The sequence below is a fragment of the Wasmannia auropunctata genome, unplaced genomic scaffold (assembly GCF_000956235.1).
Source record: "Wasmannia auropunctata unplaced genomic scaffold, wasmannia.A_1.0 LD336106.1, whole genome shotgun sequence".
NCBI lineage: Eukaryota > Metazoa > Arthropoda > Insecta > Hymenoptera > Formicidae > Wasmannia > Wasmannia auropunctata.
The window spans coordinates 8,406,171-8,420,330 of record NW_012026784.1 but is presented as its reverse complement, the minus strand read 5'-3'; the positions used below and the strand labels follow the sequence as shown (position 1 = coordinate 8,420,330).

General features: G+C 37.5%; 1 protein-coding gene across 1 annotated transcript in view; it reads left to right on the top strand.

Moving 5' to 3' along the window:
- The window catches only part of LOC105455889 (C-type lectin mannose-binding isoform-like), a 94,768-nt gene that overhangs the window by 19,105 nt on the left and 61,503 nt on the right, over positions 1–14,160 (top strand). Inside the window, exon 3 of the mRNA XM_011699575.1 lies at positions 9,462–9,552. Coding sequence (XP_011697877.1) covers positions 9,468–9,552 — 85 coding nt within the window. The 5' untranslated portion in view covers positions 9,462–9,467. The remainder of the gene's footprint in view (positions 1–9,461; positions 9,553–14,160) is intronic.

Here is a 14,160-nt window from a genome sequence, read left to right as displayed (position 1 = left end):
ATCTCGAGTAATCGCACCGTGACTCACTCGTAGGCATTAATATAAAGCTGCCCCTGGAGAAATCCAGGCTCAGGTGAGCTCCCGGGACAGGTGTATCGATCAGGTGGTTAATTAAACGCCGTATATCTCCCTCCCACGCGGTCCTCCCAATCCCAGGTCCTGCGGTCCTGCTACTCCTGAAAACGCGCGGCTGCTCGCGGTTCTCAGAGCAAACTGAAACCCGTCGTCGGGCGAAGTGGAGAATCGGTATTTCCACCAATCAACAGGTGGCTTTTCATCGTACATCCGCAGGTAGCAGGAGGGCGGGAGGGCCTCTAACGAAGAATCCTTTCGATTGTGAGCTCCTGAAAATTAAATCCGAACCTACCCCGCTCGATGTGACGCCGATCGATTATCGCGGAACCGGGCGCGGAGCACCTCGGCATTAATTTTACATCACGAGTGTTCGATCGCCTTCGGTTTGCGAGCGATAATTGGAATGCGAAGTTCGTGCGTGATACTGCGAATTATCGGTCTATGAAGAGGGTGCCAAGAGGACACGCTACGGGGGTCTTTCTTATCAAACTCCTCGATAACAACTGTCGACAACGATTGTTAGAGACGATTCGATTTTCTTGTTATCAGAGTTAAGAGATAGTTACAATCTGTGATGGATAATATAATAATCCTACTGCGACAATGGCGATTTAACAGATTGTTAAATCCTCTAATTAATCATTACGCTATTTTTTTTAAACATAAATTTCTGTCGTGTACATAAAAAAATTATTTTAATGGGTTTTGAATATTGTATAAAAAGTGGAGTTAATATAAATTTTAAAAAGATGGTAAAATATGTACACGGAGAGAATTTTTTTTTTTAATTTACCCTGCAATCATGTTAATTGTGAGACAATATAGTATTTAGGAAAATTTTACTTCGAACTACAATAAATTTGACAGTAGTAAAATACAGTAAAATTTATTGTAGTGCACAGTAAAATTTGCCTAAATACTATATTGTCCCACAATTAACATGATTTGCAGGGTAAATTTAAAAAAAATTTTCTCCGTGTAAGAGCTGATATAACAAATGTGAAATAGAAGCTGATACAATCCATATGAAATAGTCCTATATGTGCCACTCCTTTTCGAAGTAAGAATGCAATTTGTAAATTAGTTGTGCCTCCTAAATTAGTTGTGACTCCCTGACACATTCTACGATAAATATTTTCGCATTACAAACGTGCGTCCTGAAATAATTTCATATTGAGCAGGAAGACGTTTCGGTTCACACGGAGCAAAGATTCATTCGTGGTGAGGTCGGTTAATTGTTTCTCGGTTTACTTCCTATGAGAACTGCGTGCCTGCTGTACAGTTAATTGTCTCCATGTGCACGTGTCGTGCGGGAGCGTGACAACCCCTTCTTCCCTCGTTCCTACCGCAGACGTCTTGCAGTAAACTCATTAATTCACTTTTCGAAATAGTCATTTATTTACAATTATAACATCCCCGCAACGTTTTCCCATGCTCGCTTTAAACTGACAATCGAGCCATTCTTAAGAGTTAAATGTTACATTGATCCTGAGAGTGCAATTTTCTTTTCTAAGCAATTCATTTCACTAAAAGTTTTATTTTTTATTTTTTATTTCCATCTATACCTACGTCCGTTTTTCTTGCAGTTAGTTAATTTAGTTTACTCTTCTTTAATAAATTCCGCGAGCATTACACTCCCTTTTGGTCGTGTTATTATTAGGCAACAATTGCATGTAAATTGCTATTTAACTTTGTTAATATGTCGGAAAATAGTTACTATCAAGTAAAGTAGAAAGACAGACTAAATAGTTAAACTGTATTCAGCGCACTATCAGACGCTCGAGGGAAGGTGCGTTTTAATTGGATTAAAGTTGGATTTTCGCTCGCCATTCTGGCATAAACGATACCTTTGGGGCATCGCACGCTGAATCTACTTTTAGGCGCAAGATACTCTTAAACCGCTACGATAACCCGTGGGCAAAAGAGAAGAGAGGAGAAGAGAGAGAGAGAGAGAGAGAGAGAGAGAGAGAGAGAGAGAGAGAGAGAGGAGCGAGAGGCGAACACTTTGAAGTAGATCAAAGGAAAATGCGAACTCTTGAAAACGGCTCTCATGGGACCAAAGAGCAGCGCCTGTAAATGCATTTTCCGCTTTCTCGGTTATTCCGGATTATTACACGCGTCTTGGTGAACTCGTGCGAGAGAAACGCGCGCGTCAACACGCGTCGCGACGCTGTCGTGATGCGCGAAAAATTACGACGCCTTGTTTCAAACTCACGCGTTTCCATTAAATGTATTATTCTGTTATTAAGTCAAACAGAACATATTCTTCACGATGATGTCAAATTTAACGTTAAAATTTTCAATTGATAAAACTGTCAATTTTAATTATGATATTAGATATATCCAATTTTTTTATTCCTAAATTGAGACGATCGTCATAACCAAATTTTGCAGAATTTATGACCGTTTCTTAAATTGCATCGGAGAGTTTACGTCGTTTATTAGTACGAGTATCTTCTCTGGTGATATATCGTGTTTGTTTTACGTGTTTCGAGATCATTCCCCTTCCAAACTCGTATCGACATGTATCTCAGAATCAATGCTGTGGTAGAGTGATGTAATGGAAAGAGGGCGGCTCCTGAGATGGGGTGCGGAACAAAATAACGTACAAAAAAAGAAGTAAGGTAACGGGGAATCCTTCGATTTGTCTGACTAGGTGCACCATTTTATCACGTGCACTTCTCCGCACCGCGACCCACTATAATACGTTCTCCACTTCGACCGGAAATAAACTGGTCCTACGTAGGGCGCGCCTCGAGAGATAGTCCATCGCCGCCGCGACAAAAGGAAACAGAGAACGAAATACTTGTCGTATTTCTTTATTGCTTGTTTCGATCCTATCCGCCTTCGAAATAGGTATACTAAAAATATCTCTCGCGAGTTTCTTGAGCTGTACTCCGACACAATAAATAACAAAGAATTAAATAGGATTATACCTTTTTAACAATTTACGTAATGTAATATTACATAAATTGTTGTATTACTTTTTGTAAGAAAAATTTAATTTAAAGAAAATTTTTATGGAGCTGTTCTTTTTCACTAATATCATAAATTTTTTATTTATAATAGTATAACTTGTAAATCATTATCGTTAAGACGTCATCATGTAATTAAAAAGAAAAGATTGCCCCAAATATATCGGTTCTTATTTAAAAATTTCTTTTTATTCTGCTTTCTGAAACCTAGAAAATATTTGACATATAATTTCAACGGTACACGGAAAGAACAATTTTGCTGAATCCAGATCTGAATGTAATTTTTGTTTAATAATCAAAATAATTTTGTGCGAAAGTCAAAATGATTGCTAGAATATCAAAATGTTTTATAGCGATACTTATCAGTTTTAATATTCCAACAAATTATTTTGATGATTCAACAAAAAATTATTTTCAGATCTGTTTTTAGCAAAATTTTTAGACCTTTCAACAAAATCGTTCTTTCCGTGTAACTACCATGTAAATACTGTTGCGCGTAGCACTATATATTGTACAACGTAGCCAACATCTCAGCGATCACGTTTTTCGTTTCGTATTATTCGAACCGCCATTTATTTTCCTTTTGACCTCATTCTCTTCCATCCCCCTTTGATTACCTCGCTTCACCAGCCTTAAGTACACCGCCGACGTGCGAGCGCGTGGGCAGATAGGAGAGTTTTCGAAAGGCATCTGGTACAAATAAGGAATATTGTCTGGAAAGACGTGGCCTGAAGGACGAGCATATACGTGAGCCATGCATAGAATCGATTCGGCAGGGCTTGCTTGAAAGATGGTTACGGGCACTCTTCTACTCGGCGCCTCGCATTTTCTATTTCCACCCGCCGCGCCCCCTTCTTTCCGCGACGAAGGAAAATCTCTTCCCTCCGCGCGAGTAAATAGGGAAAGAGGAGGCGCGGCCGCAGATATCCACCGCGCGCGCGGTATCGTCGCTAAAGCTTTTTCCCGGGGGTACATCGTGAAGAGAACGGCTCCGGGTTTACGTCCCGATATCGGCCGGGCGTAAGACGGCTTTGTGTCGCTCGTGGATCGATTTCGCCGTCATTTGTGCCACGACGGATTATTCGCTTCCATTCCCCCACCCCCCCCTCCATTTCTTAGACTTACTTCTGCTGGCTACCCGACGAGGTCGGTCGTCGGGGATCGAAGGTTCGTTACGATTTGATCCCTAACCGGAATCCCGATGTTCGAGCGACCCGAGCCAATTTCTCACAATGACCCTCGGCCAGTGGTAAGAAAGCTGTGCATTGAGGTAACATTTGCGGTAGAATTGAAAATAAAACTCGCTACCTCAAATACACTTTAGAATAGAGAAGCGATATATAATTTTACAGTAATTAATTTTTGTTATTAGATATTTAAAATATGTATAATGCCAATTGTCATAAATGGAGATCATATATCAATATGCGAAATCAGAATTTATTAAAATTAAACGCATTTCGAATATATTCGATATAATCGTATCATCGTAATCGCATTAATTAATATATCCAAAAAGCTGATAAATATGACTATCACAAGTATAATAGGATCTATATAAACTCACTAGGATATCCGTAACCGATACATTTCTATGTCGAGAAAGTTAATCTTAATGTTTCATCGCGTATCGATCCGCTGTGAATCTCTCTTCTGTTTGCCTTCATCTACCCTCCTCTATGCGATTTTCCGTTAGAAAGTGAAGGGTAGCGATGCCATCGTGCATAAAGTTTCGCGTTCCTCGTCGTCCTGTGAGCTTCCGCGCTCGCGACGATTACGACGCAAAAATGTATAGCGCGGGCTATCTTCGCCTTTTTCCTCTTACGCTCCGACAATCGTTTATATTTATACCGTGTGCTTAACATTGTGCTTCCGACGCGCAATAACGACAAAGCAGACGGACGATAGCGGAGCTTGAGAATGACGTTATGGCAGCGGTGAGATAATAACGAGGACTGCGGCATAGCTGCGGCGCGTAGCAAGTGCACGGATGTACGGTGGTGTACTATCGCGAGAGTGAGAGGAAGCAAGAACTTTTTATGAGAGAAGAAAACTGAACTTTCATCTTTCTCTGGTTTTATCCTTCCGTCCGTTCGCACTTTCCTTAATTCTCGCCTCTCCATGGGGATAAAGCGAAACGGGGAGGATTGTCGAGACCGTCATTAATAACTTTTAATATCGTTCACACAGTCCGGAAAAGTCATTCCCGGATATTTGTTCTACTACAATATCACTGAGTTAGCTAGCTCTATTTATTGTGATTATTGCTGCCGCGCCATTGTTAATAATCTTCTAATCCCACGATTGACGAGGAAATTGTTTTCTTTAGGGTTTTGCGAAACGATGATATTTCGTTGGATTTCATTGGATTTTCGCTGCATTGCGCAGTTTTCACAAAATTGAACGTCAGAAAATAGCAAAAATAAAAATAAACTTATGTTTTTATTCATTTTGTTATAAAATAAATTAAGTTACAAAAATAAATTAAGGTCTGTTTGCTATTAATACTTGTAAAATAAAGGCAAATAAGATTGTCATAATTTTATTTTATCCGTTTTTGTTAATTTTATCCTTTTTATGAAATACTGCCTAGCTTAAAAGCATGCCAGGTGTGTTTTGTCGTGTTCCTTGTTTTGCTGTTTCCTTATCTCTCTGATTATTTCGCGGCTATTGTTTTATACGTATCACCATCACACTAAGCTAGCGTTATCTAAATTAACAAAAGTTGTTACTAAACTCCGCGAGATTCTTGTTTCTATTGAGACTTAAATTTAAACATAATTAATATCAATTATATACTAATTCAATATATCGAAATAATGAATCAATATACATATATTAATTATTATATTCTTTAATAATTTTATACATATAGAAAACGGATATTCATAATTAAATTAAAATCAAACTAGTAATCAATCTATATATTTTATATATATTTTATATTTAAAAAATATATAACTATAATACATTTAAATAATATAGTTTAAATAATTTAAATAATATAGTTTTTAATAGCCGGGAGAATGAATATAAATACGTGTATGTTTGTATGCATATCGTCATTTCTCACTCTTTAAGATAATGCATTTCTCTGCAATGAAGACCTAGTTTAATCTCCAGAGAGCTACTTAGCGAAGGAAGTTTGTTCGATCGGAGGGCTTTCTTGTGGAAGCACCGGTTGGCCTACCACCCCAGTGACGAAGAGCCCTAATTATTACTCAGCCGGACACAGTAGGGTCGCTCGCGGAAATTCGTCTCGCAAATCTTTCTACTTTCGTCGACTCTATTGGCAGCGCTTCACTTCCTTTTCCTTTTATCATTTGTTTTCATTCGAGATTTTACGCGACTCAAGCACGCCTGATCTTTCATTCCCTTCTTGAAGTTTTTTGCCGCTTACAACAAAGTTTATTATTTTTAATTAGTACCCGAGATTTAAAACTAAATTTTTCATGCTATAAATAAGAAAATTAAACTGAAAATAACGCTGTTTAATTGTTTATAAAGAATTATTATTTAATTCTATCTTTTATCAAGCAATACTTTTTTATTCCTAAAAAAAAAAGACAACTGTAGCTATGAATTTTTGTATATTTTATGCCTTACATATTACGTTCTTATTATTATGAACAGATATATATACAAAGTGTATGTTTGCGCTGATAACTAAACTTACTGAAATTATACTGCTTTCAAGTCTTAGTAAGCACTAAGAACGTACTTAGATACTTAGACGAAACATTAATTACTGCAGTTACTAGTGAAGTTCCTGCTTTTAACTTGAATATATTGCTTAAGTGGCCGTGCAATTTTCAATTTGTGATAACGTCAATTAAAATCTTTATTAAGTAACTAAAATGAAAAATCGCACTACCATATTTAGGGTTAAGTGCGAATAATTCAAATGCAAATGCTTCGGCAAATGCACTTCGGATGAACAGAATTTCACTTCGTTCCCAAGAAGCTGACTAATAGAAAATGATTCGCACGTACGTATCTTATTGACGGACGATGAGAGAAGTAATCCGGGGGATCAGCGAATCCAGGGATTCAGAAACTCAATGATCCGACGACCCGAGAATACGTTTTATTTACCTCCGTAGAACGGGTTCTAAATTTCGCGTCCCGACGGCGGCACTAAAGTCGCCCTTTTCCGTCGGGATGAAAAGGGATGGGGAATATTTTCGAGCCGGCTAACCATGAAACGAGATACGTGGAGAAGTTGACCCCGGCAGGTATATAGTGATCGATGAAGGTTCGAAGGATCCTCGAAGGCCAGGAAAGAAAGGTAGGGGGGGGGGGTTGCCACTTCGCGCGCGAGTATCATTTCGCCGTCGGGCGCGCGTGTGAACGTGTGTACGTGCGTATGCGAGGTCACATGTATTCGTGTACTCTTGGTCGAGATGATCCTGGGGTCGAGAGGAGGACCTGCACTCTCCGAGTACTAGACTATGTTTTCCTTTCGAGGGAGAATAGGAACTTTTACGCTGCTCGTCTGGGGATTTCCCCGGAAAAGGGCAGCTACCTTCGACAAATAAGCCTTCGGAAGGAATATATAACCCGCTACTTCGGAAAAGGAGACGTCTGTCCTTCGGACACACTCCGCCTCGCATCTTCACGAAATGTATGTGAGTGGATGAAATGCGAGAACGGCTGCAACGTTTTTCGAAAACGCCGATAACAATACGTGTGCCTTATTTGAACCCGTACTTATTTCGATCCTGTTATTTGTCCTTTAGTGATACGCTAATTTTACGTACGCTAATCCGAGTTTATTCGAGTTTATTAAATATAGGTATGCAGACTGCAGATATGGTCAGATTTAAATAATAAATTAACGAAATAAAATCATTAATTAATCAAATTTCAAGTTATCGAATTTAAATTTTATTTAAAAATGTGAAAAAAAATTTTTAATAAATTCAACATAATTGTTAATGTCAGCCGATATTTTATATATCTTTGGATTTTCCCAGCAATTTGCTGAGTGATTTCAACCGTCTGGAAGCGATTGACGTTCTCGAGTTGACGTTCTGGTATTACGTCGCGAGCGAACGTTCGGCGCGCATTCTTTAAAAAACGGTGATAAAATGCGCACGCGGAAGCACGCTGGTATTATCGTGACAACGAAATCCCGTTAATTTCACGGCTAAAGCAATCGTCATCGTCGTCGTCGTCGTCGTCGTCGTCCTCCTTCTCGTCTTATGCGGAGGGAACTTTTTCGCGCTCGGCTCACGAATGATATTCGCGAAAACTGACACAAAGATCCGAATACGTGCCGCGCGGAAACGCTTGTCGAATGAAATATATATCTCCGCAGTCGAAATCCTCAAAGAAATATTTTATAACATCTTCGTGCCCGCCCGCCGGAAACCCGGAAATATTCAGCTGTGCTCCATCGCGGTGAATCTCTATACTCTGCGTGTCTCTTTCTCTCGGTTTTCGATTATCCGCGCGATTGCCACAAAGGATCGTCTCCGGGCTCGACGGTTCAGGCGCATTATCCCTTCAGCGATTACGAGGTGGATCGATGATCCGGCGTATAGTTATAATAGAAACGTGCGAATGCAACCATCGATCTTCTCCCCCGAACTATAGATCGCGAGCGAATACATTTGCTCTAATGGCAAAATTAAAATTGCATGAAGTTTATACACAATGGACAATGATCGTTTACAAAAGTAAGCGAGAGAGAGATGTACAATTACCGAAGATCTGTTGTGTTCAAAATAACGGAACAATTGGATGGTATTATTGACATCGAAGACATGTCGTACCTATATATCAAAGATTTTAAATTCTAAAATATTCAAATAATATAAATTTAAAACTTTTATGAATTAAAATACTTATCCTTTGGGCGGCAACTTTCCGCCACAATAATGGATCGGACGCAACGAGGAAACAATAAGTTTAAGTAAGGAAACGACAACATTCTCCTTCCCAGCAAGCAAAAGCGGAAGCAAAACCAGAATTTATAGTGAACAAACTTGCTTTATGTATATATACACACATATATATACACACACACACGTATATATATATATATCGATCCTGTTCTAACTGTTTTACGCTACCTTAAAATTTAAAGTAGATGTTTCTAATTGTAAGACCTTGATGTAACTCCATCAAGGTTTCATAAACTTTTAAGAACTCTCAGCTATAATTGGATATGCTGTACATTAAGTCAAGAAGAACGAAAATCAAGAGTTTTCAATTTCAGACATAATTAAATTTCTTTCATTATTAATATTTATTTTATGTTATTACTGCGTAGCATCATGATAGCCTTATTACTTACGAATAAAGGATCGTGCAAAGCTGCGGTAATATTGCTGTCGTAAAGAAACTATACGCGGCGCCATTGAATTCTTAATTAAATCTATTCAAGAATATCGCTTCTTATTTCAGGTCGAAATGGGAACGTGCTGGTTCGCAGTGTGGGTGCTCTTCGTCTGTTTCATCGGCGATGCGCGGCCGCAATACAGGGATAAAAATATAAGTGAGTACCCGCACGCTGAAATGTTTGAACTCTAGTTCTCCGAACGTTGCGATATCGTAAATATTGCGGTATCGCTATTCTTGAAATATAAAAAAAAAACAATTTTAATATTAAAACTTACGTTTCTCGACATGAAGGTTTCATATATATTTTATACGAGTATACGTTCTCGTATACGTTCTCACAAAAAATATATTGAAATACTTGCAGAAAAAAAAAATTTAGCGAACCAACTAATCGTCAGATCGTATCTTTTTAAACGAATATATTGATCATGTGCTATAGACTGGCAATTCGTCTTACTTCAACCTTAATGAACTGTTTTAATCGTGAAAGCAAATCCTGATCCACGATTGTCTGGCTACACAATGATAGATTATCTTTCACGCTCCGAGAAATGACGTCACTGTAGGGACTAAGTGCTCGATAAATTACCTTTGCTCGGGCTCTAACATGTCCATCCGTTTTACGTAACTATCATTGGGATAGCCGTGCTCAAACGTTTCACTCGTTGTCGCGATAAATTAAACGGTTAATCGCAGAGAAGAGCGATGAGCACGCGAGCAATTATGCGGCTTGGTAAACGTATACCATCCGAAAATAACACGTCGCGTTTAAACCAACGTTGGACAAATCGGCGGATATTAAATTCGTGAAATCCACGTATGCATCGTAATTATTTTTTAGCTCCGATCCAACAACTTGTCAACGAGCAGTAAGTGTCGCTTTATAATTCAGTCACTGACGCTGGAATTGAAATAACGCGCATATTGAAAGGCTAATTACTTGCGAGATAATTTTGCTTTACTGTTTTAATCATCAATGTTCTATATTGCACCAGCAATGTTATAAAAATAATATAATATATTTTTTAATATTCTATTCGACGAAGTAAAATGCGATATATATAGAAGAAATGCTTTAAAGAAGGCAATTTGATAATGTTTTAATATTAACTATGTAAAAAAGAGAAAATGTCAAAGTAATTACCATAAATACTGTATTGCATACTTTTATTATTCTTATAATGATTATTACTTTTGGAAAAAATACATCATATTAATCATATTTAATAAAACTAAAATAGATAATGATTATAATTAATTACTGATAAAGAAATGATTGATGTAACATTATCGAATAATAAAGAATTTTGTTGAAATAATTACGCCTTCCGTTTATTGTCGCGACACTCGAGTTAAATTCTAGCGAGGTCGTTAAAATATACAAAAATCCTGCAGCGCAGAAGGCTATTATGGATATAAATTTTTGCAATATGTTTCTTTTTTCTTTTTAATTTAGCATTTATAAAAATTTATAAAAAATTGTATGATATTAAAGCTGTATAGCAAAGTTATTTTTTATCAATTTTGCGATAATTAAGCAGTGGAACGTAATTAGTCAGTCCCTAATAAGGATTCGCCTCTTCATAATTAATTATACTGTAGTTTCTTCTTATTTTAATTCTATAGAATAAGGTATTATCAGTCTTCCGGTAGTTGTTTGTCTAATTACCTTTAATTTTGTCGCTAATCTTGTTTCCTCGCATTTTGCACAGGGTAATCTGAAGCTAACAGACAGGGCGCATTGCTGAAAATCTCGATTGTGTTCCATTGATGTCTAATCTCGTTTTCCGACTAGAATATTTACTGAGAAAATTTACTGTTCACTGCGACGAAGCAATGGCGAAAAAATTAAATCAACATCTTCACTTCGTCTGTTCTTCGAAAATCTTCAATTTGTCCGGGAGCGATTTCACGGAATTGCGAAAGATGCAGAGTCTTAACATTTTCTCCTTCCGGTGCGCACAGTTTTCCTGCAGGATTAAATCCTTGGAACCGACGCGAAGTTAATTAGACCTATACGTGTTGTCCCTTACCGATAAGGATTGCAACGTACTCTTTCCGCTCTCACTCTTTTTTTCTTTTTTTTTCTCTTTGTTCTTTCTGCGGTTTATATCTGTGACCAAGATGAAAGGTAAGTCTCGAAGATTACATTATAATTTTTTCGTAATATACTTGCGTATGTTGCAATTATTCGTCAAACATTTATTTACAAAAAGCATTAATCATAACAGCTATTTGCGTAAAATGTAAAAGATATTTTATAAATTTTTCAAACAAAAAAATAAAGAAAAAAGTAATTAAGAAATAATAATAGTTAACATATTTAGAAAAGCAATTGAGAAATGATATAAAATAAACTGACTAAAACCACGACTAAAGCTTAAACTTCTTTAATTTAATTTTATTTTGATTAATTGTAATATGTCTATTTTTCATCTTAATTTTACTGATCATCTTATAACAGTATTTATTTTAATTTTATATTGTGCAGCAAATAAAAAAAAAATGAATATACATAAGCTAAATATAATCGTCAAGAGCGCGTAGGACGAGAAAATTGCTTGTATTCGAATTGAGATGCGATCGATTCTCATACTTGTTCACCGTCCACCTACGAGCTGCAAAGTTCATCTCCGAGACGGGCTATTATAGAAGCCAAAATACCATGTCTCGCGAATGGTTTCTGCAGTTTCCACATAAAATTTTTGCAGCTCGAGCGATCGCGAAACAGATATGGCGCATACACAGACAATTCTATCCGCTCGATAAACTCAAAGGCAACGAAATCGAGAAGCCTTGGAATTCGCGTGAGCGCCAACGAATGATGCCCCGTGAGATTGGGGGAGCAGATTGGGAACCGAGAGAACGGTATAAGGAATTTCGGGTCGTCACTAATCCCGTCGGATCTGACAGAGATGATGGTTAAAAGATCGAATTAAACGAGAATATTGCGCGCAAGAGATTTTGGGATGAATAACTTCTCTGCGAAAAATCCCCGGAAGATCCCTCGCGGGCAATATTTTATTCATTCACCGAATTATGGAAATCTCTTATAAGATACCTAACTTTTACGTTAACGATTAAAAGTGAAACGTATCCTTATCAAGTTTAAAACGCACAATTTATTTTATTACTCGTAGACTTCTATTAACAATTGTTTGACGTTTTTAAAGTTAAAATAATCTCTCTCTAAACGTATAATATGAAAAGAAATCGATTTATAGATTCTAATTACATGATTTTAGTATTCAATATTAAAAATATTATTTTAGAAAAAGTAAATTATAAAAAATATTCCTGTATTTTTATCAAATTACGAAATTTTAATTTAAGCTAAGAAGTTGCATTGAATCGAATTCTAGTCGAATTTATGCGACATGTAACTTATTAAATTGTGCAAGATATCGTGTAAAAAAACGTATCAGTGATGCTGAATGCAGTGATTGGAGATCGAGAATATTGTAGCTAAAAAGCTTTCTTCACTAAGAGGGTTTCGAAGCTTGTTAGACTCGTCTAGAAGCACATAATAGGCAATCAGTGTTGGGCAGATGTAATTAAAGCGGAATCGAAATCAGGGTTTTCCCTTAGCGGAACGGGAGCAGGACGTTGTCGTTGGAAAATTGGTACCTAATTGATATTCCGTCAGGAAATTGAAAATCCTATTTTAATTGAAACCAGTGACACTTAATGAAAATCGGAATTTTCATTCTGCTAACACGCGCGACGGCGATATCATTGAGCTATATGGCTTCCGGCCTGTTAATAAGCTCCGTTATAATGCAAAAGTGATAAAATTTTATAATCGTAATGGATATAATTCTGGGACATCGCTGTGATTTATGTGCGCGCTCGAGTAAACGAATCCATTGTCAACATCTGTACGACCAAACTTCGTTTACAGCGTTCAATAGGTAATTAAACCGGCGTATTTAACGTGAGCAACGTCGGACAATACTCGTGTCTGTCCTCTTTCCAAATTCGTTTAGCAAACGAATCGCGAGCGCAATGATTGCTGGTGCATTGCGCGTACTGATCACGATTTCATCGGGCCGTTCCCGCTCGTCGATTAAGCGTTTTGTTTAAACGAAGGTCGTATCATCTGGAAAATCGCCATCGTTGTTGGTCACCTTGCACGTTCAATAACAATAAAATAAAATAAAATCACTGCGTTTGATTTTATTTGATTTATATCCGCGGAAATGTATACGATAAAATTTTTTCGAGTACGATGACATGGAAAATATAATCAAATTAATATAAACGTATTTAAAATCCTTGTTTCTCAAATAAAAATTAATGTCAAATTTCCTCTTTTTGTATGATATGTGCATGTATGAGAGACTTTAAATTGTTAATCATATGTGAAAAGCCACAGATTAGCACTGCAAAAATTTGTTTGTAAAAGTTGTTGCTGTTGCCCCGTGAATATGGCGCCGAAAGTACTAATCCGCACGTAATCGCGATACGAAATGAGCCAGGATTAGCACATAGCGCTCGGCTTTAGATAAGATTTCAGAGCAAATCGGATTTGTGCTCGAGCGTTTATGGCACGCCAACATCGCAATCCACCGATCGACCGTTCGAATCTATTTCGAGGTATGATTTACGTTATCACGTACCGGCGTACACGCGCAGCGCCGTCCGTCCTCCCTTTAACGCCGCACGTTGCTCTCCCTTCACCCTTGTTCCCATTTGAGCGAAAAAAGGACCATTGTCTGCCCAATGCAGCGCCTGCTGCATTGTATGCGAATATCGCGTAGCC